The sequence below is a fragment of the Lepidochelys olivacea genome, assembly GCF_965140295.1.
Source record: "Lepidochelys olivacea isolate rLepOli2 genome assembly, chromosome: 1".
Classification (NCBI taxonomy): Eukaryota; Metazoa; Chordata; order Testudines; family Cheloniidae; genus Lepidochelys; species Lepidochelys olivacea.
In genome coordinates, this window is record NC_140411.1 from 106,912,993 (window position 1) to 106,932,989 (window position 19,997).

At 41.7% G+C, this 19,997-nt stretch overlaps 1 protein-coding gene across 1 annotated transcript in view; it reads right to left on the reverse strand.

Annotated features, from left to right (window-relative positions):
• EFNB2 (ephrin B2) overlaps positions 1-18,825 on the reverse strand; it is a 50,768-nt gene extending 31,943 nt beyond the window's left edge. Inside the window, exon 1 of the mRNA XM_084609917.1 lies at positions 17,577-18,825. Coding sequence (XP_084466043.1) covers positions 17,577-17,704 — 128 coding nt within the window. The 5' untranslated portion in view covers positions 17,705-18,825. The remainder of the gene's footprint in view (positions 1-17,576) is intronic.
• Between the last annotated feature and the right edge of the window lie 1,172 nt (positions 18,826-19,997).

Consider the following 19,997-nt stretch of genomic DNA (forward strand, 5'->3'; position numbering starts at 1 on the left):
TTGGAATCTATTTTCCTTGCCAGTGTTATATGATTAGGCTATCAGAAGCATGTAACAAGGTGTGACACCAAATTTTAAATGATGCACTTGTTTAAAAAAAGTCAACCTCTCATCTAGTATCTAATCCACCAAACTCTTACTCAGCCAGCAGTCTTTGATCATGCAAGAACTCTCTCTTATTTTAATGGGACTACTCATATGAGGAAAGATTATTTGCATTAATAAAGGATGATAGGATCAGGCCCAAAAAGAGATTTACTAACAAAAAAAAATCACAGTTATAACTTAAGATCATTGAAAGTCAAATTAACAAACTATAAAATATCACAATGCAATTTTCTAAAACTGGGGCTCTTTTACATTCCCTTTCGTGAAGGAAAAAATAATGGAAAAAACCACCTCAATAAAGGTACTTTTTTGGCTTGGAAACATTCTACTTATTCCCTTTGGCAAGCCATTTGAATACAAAAGCTTCAAAATAGTATCCATTGAAATAGTCACTATTCTCCATACTTTATTATTGGATTGTGCAGGGCCTGCTCACCCCTTCCTATATCCAACGTACTCCACCCTGCTTCTGCCTAGATAGGAGGAAGTACAGGCAGTGTGTTGGAAAAGGGGTGTGTCAGGGGTTCAATTCACTTACAGCTTGTCTACATAAACATTTAGTTTGCAGCAAGCTGGGATGTAAATCTATTCCACTTTGAAACAAGAGTAGATCCAAGTGCACTGAGGAACTGTTAGTACAAGTCCACACAGACACTTGGCATGCAGCAGGCTAGTGCTGGGCAGATATACCCACCCAGCTAGCAGTGAACTAAATGTTCATGTAGACAAGTCCTCGGTTGCCATTATGGACACAAAATAGCAGCATTGCCACTAGTTAGTGTGACAGAAGTCTTCACAGCCCCAGACATGACATACTACTTTATTGAGGACCAGATTCTACTCCACTGAAGTCAGTTGCAGAACTTCCATTGACTGCAGTGATGCAAGATCAGGGTCATCTGTAGAGAGGGGGTGTCATATATCTACTGCTAAAGGCTTGGCAACCTTTCCACAATGACTCTGTGACGGTAGATTTAGTCTAAATTGTAGGTGGATGGGAGAGATCAGTTTCAGCTGTTCCAATTGGCAGTTTTTGGTAATCATACTTTACCAAATGCTACAGAAAAAAGAAAAACAAAAAACAGAAAAAAAAAATGAAGTACTTTTACGCACATGCCCCAAGGTATATAGATTTTTGAACAAAATAATATTTGCTTTGCACAGAGCCACAGAACTGTGCATTGATTATCAGATAGTGCCGTTATAGAACATTCCTGAAGAGAGGACATTGTGAAGTCATGCAGCCCCAGCTACTCAGCCCTGAGCGACATTGGGAGGCATAGCATCCCCTGTAGCTCTTGGGGAGCAAAGCCACTAAAGCTACCCTTTAGAAAGGTCCAGCATGCTCTTGCTTACGTGGCCAGCCAGCTCGAGAGGCCATTGCCAGGGAGGAGGATGGGGGGTGAAAGCATGGTCACATTTCTTCTGAACCCTTTACAGAAGCACCTCTAGGGGGTCACAAATCGGGTACAGTCTTGCACTTGAAGGAGCACAAAGCCTCCAGTTGTGACCAGCTCCTGGGTGGGGAAAGTCACACACACCATCTTTTGTATACGTGCAAGGGGCCAGCCACAATCCTGCACTGAATCTGCTTTCCTGGAGATACCATTAAATTGGATACCTTATCTTCTCATGAAAAGATCTGATTTTCAAAGGCTATGACTTCAGCTTAAAAATTAGCTCTCATTCAATGGAAACAATGCATGGTGCAATGTAGTGCAGCCCAGACCTTCTAGAGCTGCCACCTCAAGCCCTGAGCTGAAATAGTGGCCATTGATCCACTGTGCTCCAACCCACGAAGCCCAGCAGCTGGAGCCATGTAACTGAGTAGTCAGCAGCTTCTTCCCCAGCATTTCCCTCTGTACTGGCCTATTCAAAATTAGCCTCTCCAGGACATGGAGTGCAGAAGTCCTGATGAATGGCTGCTCTGCCTTCAACTGCCTCATGCAGGGCTACCACAAGATTTTTGGAATACATCACGTCTTCCATGCGTGCTCAACCATGGGGGTGAATTTCAACCACACTGCATAAAAGGCAAGATTTTACTTTGCTGGGGAACCTCCTTTTCCCTCACTGTTCGACTGTTGACTAGGAAAAACACTAACACACCCACCAACCTCATTAAAATTTAGACAGGCTCGTGCTTTACACCCCTCACTACCAGACATAAATCTGGGCTGAGCGATTGGTGAAAAATATGACCGCACAGATGGGGAAAACTGCATTTCCTCCTGCCTGAAAAGAAAATGCCTATCTGGCTTTTTTTTACATCAGTATGGGGAGTAAAGTCTGGCTGTTTTCACACCAGAATGCAAACCAGGTAGTAAGGCCTGAGATTATGAAAATGTGTAGGATCTAGCCCTTTTAACTGGACTGATATTAGACTTCTGTTCAAAACTACAGCTTTTATATTCAGCTTTCTTACGTGACGTCCACATAAAGTACTATTAATAGCAATTAGCTTTTTTGTGTTATTGTGTAGAAAGCAGTTACTGCAGTGGCATAAGAATATAAAGCACTAGAGAATTCAGATCCATTTACTAAATCAATTCTGGTTACCACAAAAGAGAAGCTAATGTGCTGTAGGCTTGGTCTCCAAACTGAAGACTGTTATTATGAATATTACCAATATTCTATTTTTAAAACTGTGTTTGATTATATTACCAATATTTTATTTTAAAATGGTATTAGATTATCAGTTTGGTAACGCTTACACACACACAAACACACACACTTCAGTAGAAGAGGTTCAAAAAAAAAAAAAACGCAAGTGGCTGCAGTGGAGAGTGGAAGCCGGTCTGTATAAATGGGTTATTCTGTGGAATTTCTGAAGAGAAAACACTCAGTAGGTGCATTGTAATTAGTTGCTCTTTCTAGTTACCTCTTGATAAATGATGCATGCAGCTCTGGATGAGAGCCCAACTCTTGACCCATGACACCACTACACACGTTAGTACTTCAACCAGGAATCCCAAGCCTCAGAGCTCTTTTTGTTTTGTTTTTTACACAGATGTACTTCTGGTAATACACAAAATGAGCCCTAGATGTTAGACTTCTTTCAGAAGTGCTTTATGTAGTTATGTTCTAAATACACTTGAGGAAGGATTTCTGACTCAATCGTTCCAAATGGGCAGCATGTTTCATGCTGGGGTTAAAGGACAGAGTACAGAAAGACACACATCTCACATTTACGGCCACAATGCTTAATGTTAAATGTCCTCCACTATTTTTTAAGTCTCTACATGCAGAAATTATTCATAAATACTGGTTATTTTAAAAACAGAAGATCAGAAGCCTAGAGAGAAATGCGACCTCTATCATGAAAAAATACCCTTAAAAAAATCAACATTTTTTGGATAGCACTTTACTGCCCCCTTTTGCACTTTAACATTAGAACAGGTTTCAGCATGAACTTACTTATGTGAAATCCTGTGTGATAATGGGGTACAACAATAGGGCACTAGGTTTACATAGGATTATGTTATCACACACGGCTTTTGGAGCATCTTGCAATTACCTAAAATGTAAACAAGTGAGGTGTTGATCCTCCATGGCGTTCAGTCTGCAGGGAACCAATCAGTAATTGGAGGCTTGAATGGACATTTTCTACTTTAATCTGCTTGCATGTGTGTGCTTGGGGTGATTGTTTGTTATCGCAGGTGGCCCTTCTTTCATACTTTTCTAAAGCAAAGATCATCTGCAACTTGAACCTGGTTTATTCATTGGAAAGAAAAGAGTGACAAAGGGTCATCCAGTTTGGGAGCCATTAAGGTGTTAGCAATCCTTGTGCTAAAAGTATAGGTGTGTGTTTCAAACCAGAACTTCACAAACTGGCAGGCAAAATATTTTCATGAAAGGTAAAGACAAGAAGCCTCTAGACATTCAAATGCCCTGCCAGCCCAAGGGCCACAAACCTGTTCTGCAACTCTGCACTGCAGCTACGGTAGTTACAGCATTCTTGTGTGTGTCTATGTCTGTGTATACCTATAGTACGAAAAGTAATAAATCTATAGTCTAGTGGCTAGTTATTTACAAAATACTAATTCATGATGACAGAGCCAGAGGGGGCTCTCCCTGCCCCAATAACGTTGGCTTTCATTTGACAAAGTCCATGTGCTGTTGTGTACACTTATATTTAAACTTAATCCATTTCCCTCTGTCATCCTACAATTACTATACAAGTCACAGTAATATTAAATTTCACTGCCTACAGCACACACAACTGAACCTCTACTGTAATGAAAACCTATTCCCTTTGATATTAATGCTGGTGTTCTTTTCTCCATTCGCTAGTCACAAAATACAGGAAGAGCCTGATGTTGACTTAATTAAAGAGTTTGTGTTTAAAATATGATGTTGGAAACATTAAACTAGTCTTTGCTCTCCCTGCAAAGATAATCAAGTTATTTATTTATTTATTTGTTTCTTTAAAATCCGGGCCATGAATTCAGTGTAACACAAACCTGCTGCTCCCGCTCGAAGTGCTCAAAAATACTCTAAACCAAAAATGAGAAGCATTTCCTTGAAAAGATGCAGAGCTGTGAGTAGTGCGTATGGAGAAGAAAATCAAATCAAACCATGTGTATTTCTGACAGAAATCACTAAAGTCTCTGCTTTTAGTGAGCTAACAGAGACCAGTTGGCATCTGCCAAAGAACTGTTTTCTAAAGGACACTGTAGATCACAAATTTCAGAGTAGCAACCGTGTTAGTCTGTATCCACAAAAAAAAAAGGAGTACTTGTGGCACCTTAGAGACTAACAAATTTATTTGAGCATAAGCTTTCATGAGCTAGTCTGTGCTCTACTCTGTTACTGTTACAGAACCAAATCTGGTGTCAGCCACATGCAAGGAGGTGAAATAAAGTTTTCAGTCTCCTTTCTCTTAAGTATAATTTGTTTGCACCTGTACAGTCTTGTTCCAAGCAATGCTCTCAGCAGCAGTCTATAAAAAAGGGTGGGGACTGCCTTGTTATTTGGTGAGACATTCATAATCACTGACTATCACTTATTAAATACATTCAGATAGTATTTTCAGCTGGTTCACAGTTGTTCTAAAATAAATTATTCCATACTATTTGTCTACATAAGGAAACTGTAGAGTTGGAACAAGTTCCTATCTCATGCCAGTTCAGTCTGGGGTATGCCATACTAGTGGTTTGTCACATTATAGGACGGAATAAACAAACAACTCTTTGATAATACAATGGCATGTTACAATCTAGAATGTATACGTGAATATTTTCAGAAAACCCATCCACAAATTTCATTTCACTTTTTTGTTTCATCCTACATGCTCTTCCTTTCACATGCAAAAAAAGAAGAAGAAAAAAAAGCTTCAAGAACAGAAGTAATACAAGGAAGTTTCATTTAAAGCAGAGATACGCCCAAAGCAAAACTCATGATACAAACTCGGGGTCTAAATCAGAACTACATTCTCTTTGTAAACCACAGATTCAATCACTCCTGAACTTGGAGATCTGAAATCCAGATTTAAACCAAAACTTTCCTAAAAAATTCAGATCCAACTTTCAGACTCAGCCCATTTTAGAGCTAGGCTCGAGGTGTGAGCAAGAATCCCAGCCTGGATTCTGTCTCAGATCTAAGATCTTGACTTTGCTCTGGAATAGCCTGGATTCAGCACTGGTGGCCAGCAATCAGAGTAAAGACACTGGCCTTACTCCTAGCAGCAGGAAATAACATGCAAAGATTTGCGTCAACTGAGCTATTCATGTAGGGCTAGAGCTTGATTAGCAAAATTGATGTACTCCTAGGGTGACAAGATAGAACATGAAAAATCAGAACACATTTTTTTTCGAGGGGTGGGGGAAGGTGTACAGTTGCATGTATAAGACAAAGCCCCTAATATTGAGATGGTCACAATAATATTGGGATGTCTAGTCATTCTATGTACCCCCCTCGACTTGTCCTTACCTATATTAGGGATCTGCACTGGTAGCCAAACTTTTTCCATCATGCCTCCTCCCTTACCCATAATGGAACCTGTCTGCATCCTCCCCGCCCACGAACCACGGTCGGGAGCCGCAGCCAGGAGTGGGGCTGGAGTGGAGCTGCGGCCAGGAGCAGAGCCAGGGCCGGTGCCCGCAGTTGATACCGAGGCCAAGAGCTGTGGACAAAAGCAGAGGCTAGGGGCCGGGAGCCGAGGCAGGGGACACAGCCGGGAACAGATCTGCGGCCAGCAGCCGATCTGCAGCTGAGGCTGGGCCAGAGTGAAGCTGGGGCAGAGCAGGGATGGGTGGCACTCCCACCCCGCCCTCCTTGGGGGCTGGCATGGGTCCCGCTGTGCCCCTCCCTGCCCCCAAATGTTCCTCCATGCACCCCACAGTTTGGGGACCACTGAGCTACATCAATTACTTGCCACCAATAGGTGAATTGGGGCTATTCCACAGTGCATAGAAGGCCTTGGGGTTTGATTCAGGACCATTGCTAACATAAAGGATTTTACAACACTAAAATCTAATAAGAAATTTATATTTTTTATTATCAAAAGCCTTCTCACTCTAGTTTGAATTCAGGAAAGCACATAAATACATGCCTAAATCCCTCCCTCGTTAGCACAGCAGTTAAACACATGGTTAAGATTTCTGTTGAAGAGGGATGCTTTCCTGAATCAGGGTCTCTCAGAACATACATACTTAGGGACAAATCCTGCTTGCTCTACCCTTGCACACAGACCCATTGAATTCAATGGACTATGCATGTGAGTAAGTTGTGCAGGATTTAGCCTTTATCTTTCATGAAAAATCACTGGAATCAGATTGATTTCTGTAAATTCATAGAGATACAGACTCCACAAAAAATTCATGTCTTTACAAACATGCCTAGCAATCTTGGCTGCCAACATGATTTTCCCTGCTCAACTAACCTATACAGTCTGGAATTACCTTGAAAAAACCCCAAAGGTTAAACATTGCACAGTGATTAAAGCAGGCTGCTCCTGAACTAAACTGAAATTAATTAAACATAAAGAAAGCAACTGAAGTGTGGACAGTGAATGCAATGTGACTGTCGAGCACCAAAAGGAATCACGATGTTCCTAACTCCAAATTTGCACTTTTATCCAGTCAGGTATAGAAACCAACTGCTGTTCAGGCAATAAGAAAACAGATGGCAACCACCAGTGAAAATGGAAATGCAAAATGACGCACCACTCGGGAGTCAAAACTGCAGCTATGTATGGATTCACCAGTATTCCCTGCATAGGTTCCTTAAACAACCTGCTTCAAACTTGCAGAACATCAAAAGCCAAATGGGTCTTACTGAATGACCCACAGGCAAGAAGCCAGGATTCCAGTCTGCTGTAGAAATAGGCTTGGACTTGATTTGAGTCTTCTCAGCTCTGACAGGCTGGAATCTGGCAGAATTCCCAAATCCAAAATAATATGGCATTCGATTGTGACTTGACTTTTGTTTTCTTTTATTTTTTTTTAAGTCATACTTTCTCATTAGCTTTAACACATACTTTCCCTTAATCCAGCCCACTACCCATTGCCAATCTTGCCCCCCTGCTCTTTTCAAAGGGTATCTAATAATATAGTAAACAGAAATCTTCTAACAAAGACACAATAAAACATTAAGAAATAATTTGTAAAGTGATAGCTTACAAGGCTAAAAGGGGTCATTGTAAGCCTAGCCTCCTGCATAGCACAGGCCATCACTTTATTTTGCAATATGTATATTTTGGTTATCCTTTAATATGTGCAAAGGTCTGGTCCTGGTGAACAAAATCTGGGAAATGTAAATTTAGTCTTTAGACATGCACCATTTTGAAATTTCTATAGATTAAAAAATTCTACAATGATATGTATATGTCATGCACCAGGAATGATTTACCTAGCAATACAATCTCCTATCAGTCTCCGTAAATCATTCTTGGCTGGGGAACTGTGTTTAAAACCAGAAGAAAGCCTAGACTATTACATCAAAGTTTAAATCAGCTGCATTATAATTATCATGCTGATACTGCAATGAAACACTGGGTGTTGGCTCCTCAGGGTTGCCAAAAAAAGAAAGACAGAGGTCCTTCGCTTCTCACTTATATCTAAAATACATATAATGACAACATCAACGCAGAGTCCTACGAATAACGCAACTGATAGAAAAAAAAGAGAATGTTCTCTTATGCCAAATAAAACTACATACTTTCAACACTGCTAGAAAATAAAAACCTGTACTGTGATTCAGATAAACTGAAAGAAAACAACCTTGAAATCCTAAAATATAAAAAAGGTGCTATATAGCAGAAGGTTGCTCCCTTAAAACCCCATCTATCTCCCATTGAAGTAACTGGGAGTCTTTCCATTTAACTTTATTCGGAACTGGACTGGGGCCTTAAACATGTCTGTCTTCTTGAAAACGAAGTAATAAAATAGACAAGGTCAAGATTTGCCTAAATGAATACCTAAATTTGAAAATAACATCACGTATCTAGGAACCTAAATATAAATATAGAAGCCTAACTTTAATTGCCCATTTTTGAGAATTTTGGCCCAAGACTCTCTCATCAAGTCTTGTAGTCATAGATTTAGTTAAAGACATTGAATACAGTGAAGTATTTGGGGGCCTGATCCTGAATGACTGGAATCAAAGGGTATTTTGCCATTGACTTCAGTGGGAGATGGAGCAGGCTCTTCTTGAGACAGAATTAATATGCAAAGGCTGTGTTACTGGAATACAGTTCCATGCATTCTAAATGGTGCTGGTAGTCCTCTATCCATTCACAGAATTTGTACACATACCTTACACTCTCCATTTTGAAAATCTACCTAGTCATGTCCTGGAGAATGGAGATAACAAACCAACCAGTGCTCTTATACTGCCAATTTGTTTTCATAGTTTGTTTAGAGAAATAGGATGAGGGCAATGGGGCTTGTTTTCTTTCTTAGGAGTTTCTCCTACTATTTATTTTCTTTTGGAATCAGAGAACACAATCACCAACTGCAAGGTCCTCTTTGCAGGACTACTTGCAGATGTCTGTAAGAACATCTTTAAATTAATGTATACAAGTGAAGAGTATTTTAAGAGAATAGGGCCTGCTGATTATTCTCAACAGGAACAACATAAATAGGCATACCTGACTTTTGCTGCATGGGAAACATTACATAAATGATCACCTACTCTTTCCTATGCCTCGCCAAATGTACACAGCATTATCTAGTACATTTCTGAAATGTGACATGACAGGTAGGTTCGAAAGCTAAATGTTGGATAATGGATAGCAAACAAAGGACATCGGTTTTTGCATTATTTCTTTAATCACTTTAACCCTTGTTCTAACAGAAAGCATAAGGCCAGGGTAATTCAGTTTCCTCTTTTGTCATTTGCCTGCCATAAATATGCACCAGTCTGCATTTCAAAAGCTGAAGGAGGCCGCAAGCTTGCTGGACATTTATCATGCTCTGTTCCCTGTTAACAAGCAAATACTTTAGTTGAATGGCCCATTAGCAATCATTGTCAAATGCAGAATGCAAGGTGCTTGGATGTGACCAGCCTGTAAATTAGAGGAGGGTGCCCCCCGTACTTTGCAGAATTTCAGCAAATGAAATGGATCTTTTTATAGAGATTTCTTAAGGTTAAACTGGAACCGAAGAAATGTTTTGAGTGCTTCAGATTCCATATATTACACAAATCTGCTCAGTCCCCCTCTATGTGGTGGTGTATGTGCATATAAATATAAATACTTGTTAAACCACGTTAGCTTCAGCAGCATGTCGATTTTGGTTTTGGACTCTGGTTTTCTGTCGGAAATTTGTTACGCCTATCAGCTAGGACACAAACTGCAAATTTGAAAATGCAATTTTCAGAATTCCCCGTATCACAGAAAGTGCAGAAACCTAGAAAGTGACAAAGCCACTGTCAGCAAACAGAACTGAGTTCCATTTTCTCAAACTCACACAAGGCCCACTTAATCAAAAGAGACAATAGTTATGGTATCAGAGGTTTTTTTCTGTGTCTAGACTCCTGCTTTTTTCCCCTTGCACACAAATGAACGGGCAATAAAGCAAATATTCCTTTCTGGACTGCACCTGTAGTTTGCAGCACAACAAATAACCTAACAGGCCGGTCTATGGCCTTTTTCTGTTTTTCAGATGTTTATAATGGTAAACACAATGCAAAAACAAAAGTCTTACGCTATTTACAAGGCTGTTTGGCACAAGAGGCAATGAAGGATCAGTGTAGCAGCAACAAGCAAAATCTTTTCTTACTTTTACAGCTAAATAGCACTTAAAATAAATGACAACACAAAGAGCCAAATTCTTTGCTGTCCTACCTCCACTGCAGTCAATAGAGTTAGGCCAACAGAGAATTTAACCCAATGATTTTAAATTGCAGGGGGCTTATCTCATTCAACTGTGGATTTCAGATTGCCTTTCAGGAGTAAATACCACCTGGACTAAGCCATATCAACTTGGCTATCAGCAGCTTTATTAGCTAATTTGAATTAAAGTTGGATTTTTTTCTCTTATATGTTTGCAGGGTGGGAAACACAAAAATTGTACAAGAATCATCTCGCTAAGGGAAAAGGACAATGTGGAATGTTTACCTTTGCTTCTCCCATGCAGTGTGAGATTGAGACCACAGTCTGAAAGATGGCTGAAATCAAAAGGTCTCTGTTTTCTTTTCAGATAACCCCAGTCTTACCTATCCCCTCTGCTCTCTATTCCTTGCCAGCAGGTCGCTGCCTGAAGCCCAAATAGATTAAGGAAACAAACTCAAAGTGCTGCTAATCCTACAGAATGGCTGCGGCTGCTAGACCAGGAGTTAAAAAGGAAAATCTTCCACATCCTAACAATTGCAGTGATCTGAAGTTTTAATCAGTCCAAATCTTAATAAAAAGCAGTAAATGAAATCTACCTTTACCATATTATACACTACCAATGAGCAAGAACTGAGCAGCTTTTCTTTACTGCTTTAACCATCCCAAGCCACAAGTAGGCCTTTCATACTTTCTAATCCTGGCCTCCAAGTTTTGTGCAGTTCTCACATAATACCTTACAGCCTGGAGCAAGTCCCTTAGTTTCTAACACCCCTTTCAGAGACGTGTCATTTCTAACATCAAGCTAATCTATATGTTGCCATGGCATCACCCTTTATCTGCTTTTACATCTTATGAACTGCATGGATTTACCACATTATTTTTATCTGAAAGACAGAAAATGGTGGTTTTATTGCCATACAATCAGATTACTGCTGCTAGTTTCTCTATGCCTTTTTACCATACTTCAATCAAAAGGGATCAGTTTCTTTATACTCTGCCCTTGATTTACATTACATCTGTAAAGACCTAGTCTGAGTTGTAATCCCCTTATTAACTATGACCAGGGTTGATTTGCCTAAAAATAAAAGCAAATTGTGTCAGACCTTTTCACTTTGTTTTTGATTCGGAACTACAAAATGGATTACTAAAGAAATCTTCAGAGTTCACACGGCTGGTATAGTACTGAATTTAAAATGAGAATTAAACAAGTTAAACATGGGAGTCGTGTCAACGGTTTACATTTTCCATCATGGGAGAAGGGCTGAATTGCGTATGTCTTTGTATTCTCTGGCTTTAAAGAGACAATGAAGCCACAGGAGTTTTTCCAAGCTGTTCTAACACTGTCCATTTGCCATCCTCCCTTCCTTTGCTTTTCATATACCAAAATAATTTTTATATTTTTTTAAATCACCCAAAGACTTAAGTCTTGGCTAGAAGTTTATAGTTCTGTGGACCTGCGTATTTTAATTAAAATATTTTAGACAGTGGAACACTCCTACTTAAGGCTCCACAATATCGCACAAAGGGTGATCTCATAAGCAAATATATGTAGATGTATGATAAATGACCTGAAAAACAGGTTTCTTTATGTCAGGAGCCAGAGAAGGCAGAGATTAGATACACATGAATAACATTTTAATCACTATTTTTCTCAGAAAGATTGCTTCTCATTTGCAATAAGCAATTTTGAGTAGTAAGGTTGCATGATACATTAAGACTAGATCCCTAAAAAAAGTTGATTATGGCTGCTATGCAGGTACCCGAATGGCCTATTTTTGCCAATACTCCCTGTAGTCACCTTGGTATTTCAAGCAATTTCCCATTACAGGAATGTTTTGTGAGCATGAGATATACCCTAAGTGCCATACTAAAGTAATGCGAGCTCATTACAATAAAATATGGGAGAAAAAAAGGGTGAAAAAAATGTAATGATTTCAGTTTGACTTTCAGTCACTGCCTATCTAAAGACAATTACTGTACTAACCAAAGTGCTTTGCCTTAGTAAGGTTTACAGATAAGAGGCTTTAAGATCATTATTATAAATAATATAATAATTTATATACTGATCCTGTATACAAAGGGCTGCCAAAAATCACTGAGTAAAAAATTCAGTCTTCAGGTTGTTCGAGGTTTATGTTGCTAATTCACCTGAGCTAAGAGTTGGCCCTAGGTGTCCGAAATATCTAATGGGACAGAGGACACTGTTCAGAGTTCTCTACACTAGCATGCCAAGTGACAACAGCTATGTTTTGGGTAAGATTTAGAAGCATGTGTTTAAATCATTTTAACCTTCAGCTCCTGTTTCTTCAGCTTGAAGCTGTAATTGTTAAGGTTAAAGAGCGCAGTCCCATGGCACAGGATTCCCAAATAAATTCTTGTCTAGAAAGAGGAGACCAAACATGTTGTGAGATCGTTTTAGCAAGCTCTTTGTGCTTCGGTTGGCTCAGTTGTCCTGTGAAACAAGGACTGTCCATTACCTACAGTTTATCATCCTGACAAAATGTGAGGAATGTGGATGTGAAAGCACTAACAATTCCACCCCTGGTGCTTTGTCCTTTTTTCTCTCTATATTAAAACCGACAAGATTAACCCAAATGCAAACTGCAGACCATAGTTCAAGGGGCTATTCAATCAGTAGTGAATGTGCATTTGTTTACCTACAAAAATAAGAATTTCAGATACAATGAGGCAGACTGGTTTATATGCTCTTGACTAGACTGTTTAAACAGGACCATCAATTGTAGTTTATTTTATCAATCTCTGACACATTGGTATTTATTCAAACGCTAATTGTGGCAGATTCCACATATATCAGGTTATCACAGATATTATTTAGCTATCATTTGTTTTCCTTAAGACAATCAGTATCAAAAATACAGCTTTTTACGGAGAGGTTTCATTGTGTTATAAAAGAAAAATGCTTTGTTAACAGGCCTACCGCATACAGCAGTAGCCTCAGACACCAGAAACACTGTTCTTGATAAGTGGATCTCTCTAATGTTTGACTAAAATCCAAAAAACTACATTCTGCGATGTAGTCCAAAGGCAGTGTTGTGCACTGTGAGATAAAATTGAAGTAATACACGCAATCTATGTATCTCATTTCTCTAGGTGGAAACATGGTATATGGGGAAGATATCTCTAGGTACATGGGGAAAATATTCCCTGATTGAAAAGTGTCAAATAACAGGAGTTACGTTTTCATAATCATTTGTCCTTATATTCTAAAGATCATGGCTTAACGTCTGAGAGTCTACAAATGTCACTTCGATGACACCTAGTTGAAGCATTTCCCCCAAAAATGTAATGTCATAGACAATAGATTATTCCTTCCCTTTTACTATGTTTTTTTTAATTACATTTGAAGATTTAGTCAAGGCAATGAAAGTGGATCTCTAAAGAGAGAACTGTAATGGGGGAGGAGGCCTTGATCAAAGGACTACCATGAGATCTCTGTCCCAATCACTTGCTAAAAATTATATCCTCTAAAACTAAACACAAAACAAATTTAGTGTATGCTCCCCTCAGCCTACATTTATTATTCCATCCTCTATATTAAACTGACTAATATATTCCCATTGTATTTAATTGCTGCCCTGTACAGAAGATTTATGTACTGAAACTTTCAACAGAAATATACATGCCACTTCCATAAATAAATTAGCTGTAACACCAAAGCTGGTAATTATTTATTACAGACATAGAAAGCATCTTCAATATTGCACCGTCCTCAGATCCTCCCGGCAGCAGCAGAAGGAAATTTTCTAATTTCTCAACATAGTGTTGAGCTTGGATCCTGTGAAAGAACGACCTTTTCTATGGAGAAATTATTCAGTACCCTTCAGGCAAACCATTGTGACAAGAATTAGAAAGAAATCCTGCTCCTGAAAAGTGGAGCAATCACACCAACAGCAATATCGCTAATGCATTTGTAAGCTTCCTCAAACTACAGGCCTCCAAGTGCCCTATAAATCACTAGGCCCAGCCACTGAAAAAGACTAATTTTAATAGTGTACTTCTTCACTGTGGTGATTAAACTTCAATGAATCACTCAAGAAAACTCAATTACATCAACGGGCAGAACCTATTTTTTTTAAGTGTAAATTTAAGTTGAAAAAGTAATTAGGTAGCATCATTAGAACTGCCATTAATAATGTTCAAACCTTTTTGAAATCAAATACCTTTTAGAATTAGCAAAATTGAAACTTTATTTGTATTTGCTATTATAGGCATTGAACCTTGTACTATAGCAGGGATTAAATTTGGTTATTTAGGCATCAATGAAATGAAAATATCTAATACAAGCTCTCAGTGTAAGCAAAAAAGTGAAGGTAGGCCAGGACAGGAAGAATGGCAGGGAGGAAGGTCCGGTGCACAGACTGTTCTGTTTTGGAAGAGTGACCTCTACAGGAACAAACTGATCACTGGACTGTGAACAGGGAGAGGGGGGCTAGGGTGGGGGGTGCTCTGGTTCCGCTGCCATTGTACTAAATCTCTCTCCACAGTCACTGCAGGCCTGCTAATGCAATGCAACCTGGTCTTGCCACCAGTCTGTTATTTCAGGAATTCTGATGGCATTTTAAAAGTGTCTTGTTTGTCTTATTCACAGATTTGGTGTTTAATCTTTTCTAGGTCAGAGAAAGGATTTAACTAGATAGAATCATATAAATGCAGGTCCATAGATCTAGTTTAAACTGTGGCTCTGTTAACTGGCTTTTCATCTCATATAGTATATGTGATCATTTGTCATGTAAAACTAGAAAAAAACAGCATTTGAAATGTTTCAGTTCATGATAATCATTTTCCACATTTTAATGAAAAACTACGTTGTCCTTTTAAATTTTCCTGTAAAAACTTGACAAAGGACCTTAACACACTCATAAATCTTTCCATTCTTGAAAAAAGTCAGGAGACATCTACAGTATAATAAATTATCTTCTAAAAGCAGTGGAAGATAAATGCTGAAGTTAGGATGTGATTTCTTAATAAATATTTTCAGCTCCCAGATCTAATCCAAACTTGTGTCATTTGAGTCAGACTCTGGGTTTTGCTACCAATACACAGTTAGTTCCCTGATTCAGGAAATACTCCCCTCTTCTTCTCTGTGCACTTTCCAATATGTCTTGTTCATCTAAGGGCACTTTTACAGATATTCACTAAATGGAGTAAATGGGAAATCCTGAATTCAGTTAATACACAAAGTGAGTATGCTGAAATTTACATTAGTGATCTTCTATGTGTCTGGTTTGTTTTTAAAACACATTTAATTAAAATTATACATTAAATAATATTTTTGGCATAAAACTTTCTAAACTCATTATCAAACTATCCTTCCTGATAATACTGTGAGAGGGGAGTTCAAACTGTGTTAAAGAAAATCTTTCCATATCACAAAACTTTTGACGGGTTTCAAAGTTCATCAAAGCCAACTTCAGATAAATGCATCAGTGGCATAAATAAAACAGGTTGGAACAATACACGTTTTAAAGCAAGAAAGGCTTTCTTTGCATCATTGCCTAGCTTTCTCTTCACCAGGATTTCTTATGCAAATAACATCCCTATTTCCAAAAGTAACAATCTCTATACACCTAAGCAAGAGACTTTCAAAGAACAGGACTATATTTTAAGAATGTGCCTTAATAATTAAATCTTGGAACACATATACTTTCTGCCTGCTCTGACTAGGGACATGAAAATGCTCTCTGATGGACAATACTCAGTACATTACTCACAAGCATGTGCCTTGCTATCACCAAGTCCACTGGCCAAATTTAGCCGTGCTGTCAGCCAGTGCAACTTCACTGAAGGCAATGGGCTGAATCTGGCCCTGCATCTCCACATGGAGAAAGAAAAGGAGTACTTGTAGCACCTTAGAGACTAACCAATTTATTTGAGCATAAGCTTTCGTGTGCTACAGCTCACTTCATCGGATGGCTGCATCCGATGAAGTGAGCTGTAGCACACGAAAGCTCATGCTCAAATAAATTGGTTAGTCTCTAAGGTGCCACAAGTCCTCCTTTTCTTTTTGCGAATACAGACTAACACGGCTGTTACTCTGAAACCTGTCACATGGAGAAGTTGAGCAGTAGTTCCCAGAGTGCATAAAGTAGCGCTGCTCAAGGGGAAGTGGGACGAATCTGCACTCCCTGCTTTGCTGGAGGTGAGGAGCTACAAGAGTTGGCAACGAGCCCCGCTGGATCTGGCCCTGCTGGGGATCAGTATGATAAGGCTCATCTGCCCAGAGGCTCTGTACTCAGTCGTGCCCTCTCCCACTGCTGGGAGAATAGCGCCCAGCAGGAATCCAATCATTCTTACAATTCCTGTAGCCCTCAGGGGGCCCAGTCAGATTTGGCGTTAGGCGCTGTGCAACTGCAAACTCATCTGAAGCCATGGCCCCTGTCCCCATCGAGTGTGCAGTCTAAAGGGGAAGTCTGCTGGCCCCATTAAAGTCAACGGCAAAACTCCCAGGAACAGCAATAGCCTTCATTCTAGGGATCCGCCCTTACTCTTCTGTCACCCATATCTCCTCCTGCCCCAGAGCCCTGGCAGGATCCTTGGACTTCTTGCTCAGGCAAAACGCCCACTGACTTCCAAGTCATAAAGCATTGCCTCTCCCTGGGAGCGGCCCCCCGGCCAGGCACTGCGGGAGCTGGCCCAATGGCAGGGTCTATATTTGTCCTGCAGAGAAACAGAAGCCAGACAAGGTCTACCGTGATACCTTCCCCGGTGAGACAGACTTGCTGCACAAATCCAACCCACCACCACCCCGCGGTGTCTTCGGGGTATTGAATGGGCGGCAAGATCATGAAGTGCACTGGGGCGTCGGAGAGTTTCTAACCTGGAGAGCGCCCTGAGCGCAGGGAGGGAGCAAGGCGCGGGATCGCCTCGGCGCCCAGGGAGCCACGGAAGGTGGGTAAGGAGGAGTGCAAGGATCCCGCTGCCCGTGCCCTGCCCGGACTGTGCTCCGCATGTGGTGCCCGGTTAATCACAGCCAGTACCCCAGCGGCAGCACCAGGCCTTGGGGGTGAGAGCAGGCGCCGCCGGGAGCTCAGCCCCCTGAGAGCTGGGAGCGCAGCGCTCTCCACGGACCCACGTCGGCCTCGCTGGCTGGCTGTGCCATTAAAACTAAATCAGATCCCGAGGGAGGGGGAGGGGTGGCGGGGAGGGATGAAGCAGAATGAGGCAAACTTACTTGGGGTTGGAGGAATTCCAATATATCGGGTCTAAAACTATCGATCTGGCCATTGCAGTTCTGCATAAAACCATCAAAACTCCCCAGCAGTACTTCCAAAGGGAGGAGTCGCCCCTCCGCACAGCCATGGTCGACAGCGGCTCCAAGTCCCTTCCCGAAACCTCGCCAACTCCTCCGTGCGACTCCCCGTACCTGGTCAGCGGGGGCGGGTGGACGCTCGCTACCCCCCCCAACAAGACAGATTGACCAGAAACAAACCAACACCAAGACGAGCGACGAAGCACTTGGTGAGAACTGCAAGCAGCGTTACTGAGTCATTTGTGCCCCAGGCATGTCGGAAATTCTCCTGCGAGATAAGAATCCAGCCACCTCCGAAGTAACAACGCCACCACCAATGCAAACGCCTCAGTCCTCCCTGCTCTTCGGGGGCTCCCGGCTGCCTTGCAAGACGCCACTCAAACTGCCAACTCCGCTTTGGATCCAGTGCGCCATCCACGGCCACGGCGCCTGGGGATCGCGTAAAATAAAAACCGAGCAGAACTGGAGATGGGGGCGATTAAAGGGGAGAAGGGACCCGGCCTCCGCCAGGAGGATCCCCCCGGGTCTCTGCTTGCGCTCCCTGGTCCCCGCCGCGTGCAATCCGTGCGGCCACCGGCCCGGGCTGTGCGGGGACGGCGAAGGGAAGCTTCGCTCTATAAATCCACTTCGAGTAGCAGCTCCCGGGGCCCCTGGAAGGCGCATCCGCGGGGTTCCATGGCCACTCCCGGCGCGGGGGTGCTGTCCCCGCTGTGTGCAGAGATGCGCGGAGGGGGGGCGACGACTCGGACTCCTAGCGTCAAAATCTCCCCTCTTCTTGCTTCTTCCACTCGAGAGCTGCAGTGCGTGCCCAGCGCTGGGTGGCGAGCGGGCAGACCCAGAGAGAGAGAAAGAGGCAGGAGCCCCTTGGCTTGGAGTGCCCAGGTTGCTGCTGCTGAGTAGGTGGCTTGTGCGTGTGTGAGACAGAGAGAGGCAGGGAGAGAAAGAGCCGGACGAGCTGCAGCCTTTCCCTCCCCTGCTCCTTCAGGCTCCAAGTCGCCGCTGCGGCCGCCGCTTGGAGTCTTCACTGAACCGCTCCTAGCGTGCTGCCATAGCAATATAAACTCAGCCCATCCTCCCCTTCAGCCCGCGCTCATAGGGCTGCTGGAGGAGCGGAGGCTCTGGTTGGATGTCGCGTGTGTCACTTACACACCTCAGCCCTCGACATTCTGTCTTCGGGTGGGCCTTGTGTGTGACAGGTGATCTCTTAAAACACTATAATATAATCTTACTGTTAATAACATGAACAATAATTTTAAAAAACACCATCGCTATGTTCATGATCCGAATAATACAATGCAGGATGAGACTCCAACCACCGTTTAACACTTTTCCATCCGATTACAGTATTAACTAGAACAATTAAAAAAAAACCTTTTACACGTCTTGTCATAAAGGCTCAAGCAATGTTTATGGCTGCGAGGTACTGGCAACGTTATGCATGGGATAAAAAGGATCAGAGTGAAATTTATCCCTCTCTGCGTCCAACCTTATTATTTGCGAAGTAATTATATTTCCCCATTTGCAGGTCGTGCTTCCTGACTTTAATTACGTTTCACTGGGAGAATCGCTATTATGTAACTTCACGTCAAGTTTATCATATGAAGCCACATATACTGTATAATTTAATAATAGAAATAATGAGATATAGCTCTCCGTCCTCCCGGGCCCTTACCCCCACATGTTTGTATTTTCAGCCAGTATTTTTCTCTCCATCCTGTCACGTTGATCCTGGCTGTCAGCATTTCCCACGGGGTCTCTTAATTACAGTTTTCAAAGTTTATTTTGTTACAAAACAATTAGCCACGGACAGTCCTAAATAAACAGGATTTGGAAATGCAAAGCCACTTCAAAGAGATGTGGAGCCTGAATTTGCAACAGATAATTAGAGACTCTCAACTCGGGTGTGAATTTTCTCGCCCTTCCCTGTCTGTCACTCAGTGCCACTTTCTTCACGTCTACATATTTGTTATGATGAGGGTTGTTCGGTCAATACTCCTCTCCAGATCCTGAGAATCTCAACAGCACCGGGCAACTTTTTGCAACGAGGCAAGAAATGCCAAATTAGAGTCAACACTAGCTGTCTCCTTGGGGTCAGACTCTCCCAAAGATTCTTTTACACAGGGCTCAAAAAGAACAAATCCGATCGAAAGTGGAAAGAGGCACAAAAAGTAAAAACTGAGTAGGTGGCTGGGGAAGCCTTCAAGAACGAGCGTTTGCACTCTGATCATTCCTCGCGGCCCTGGAGAGAGATCCGAACGTGTAGGTCTCAGACGCCCTTGTACATTTCCACAGAGCCACAGCGCCCACTAGCGGCCATTTGGTCACGGCTTCACTATGAAGCAA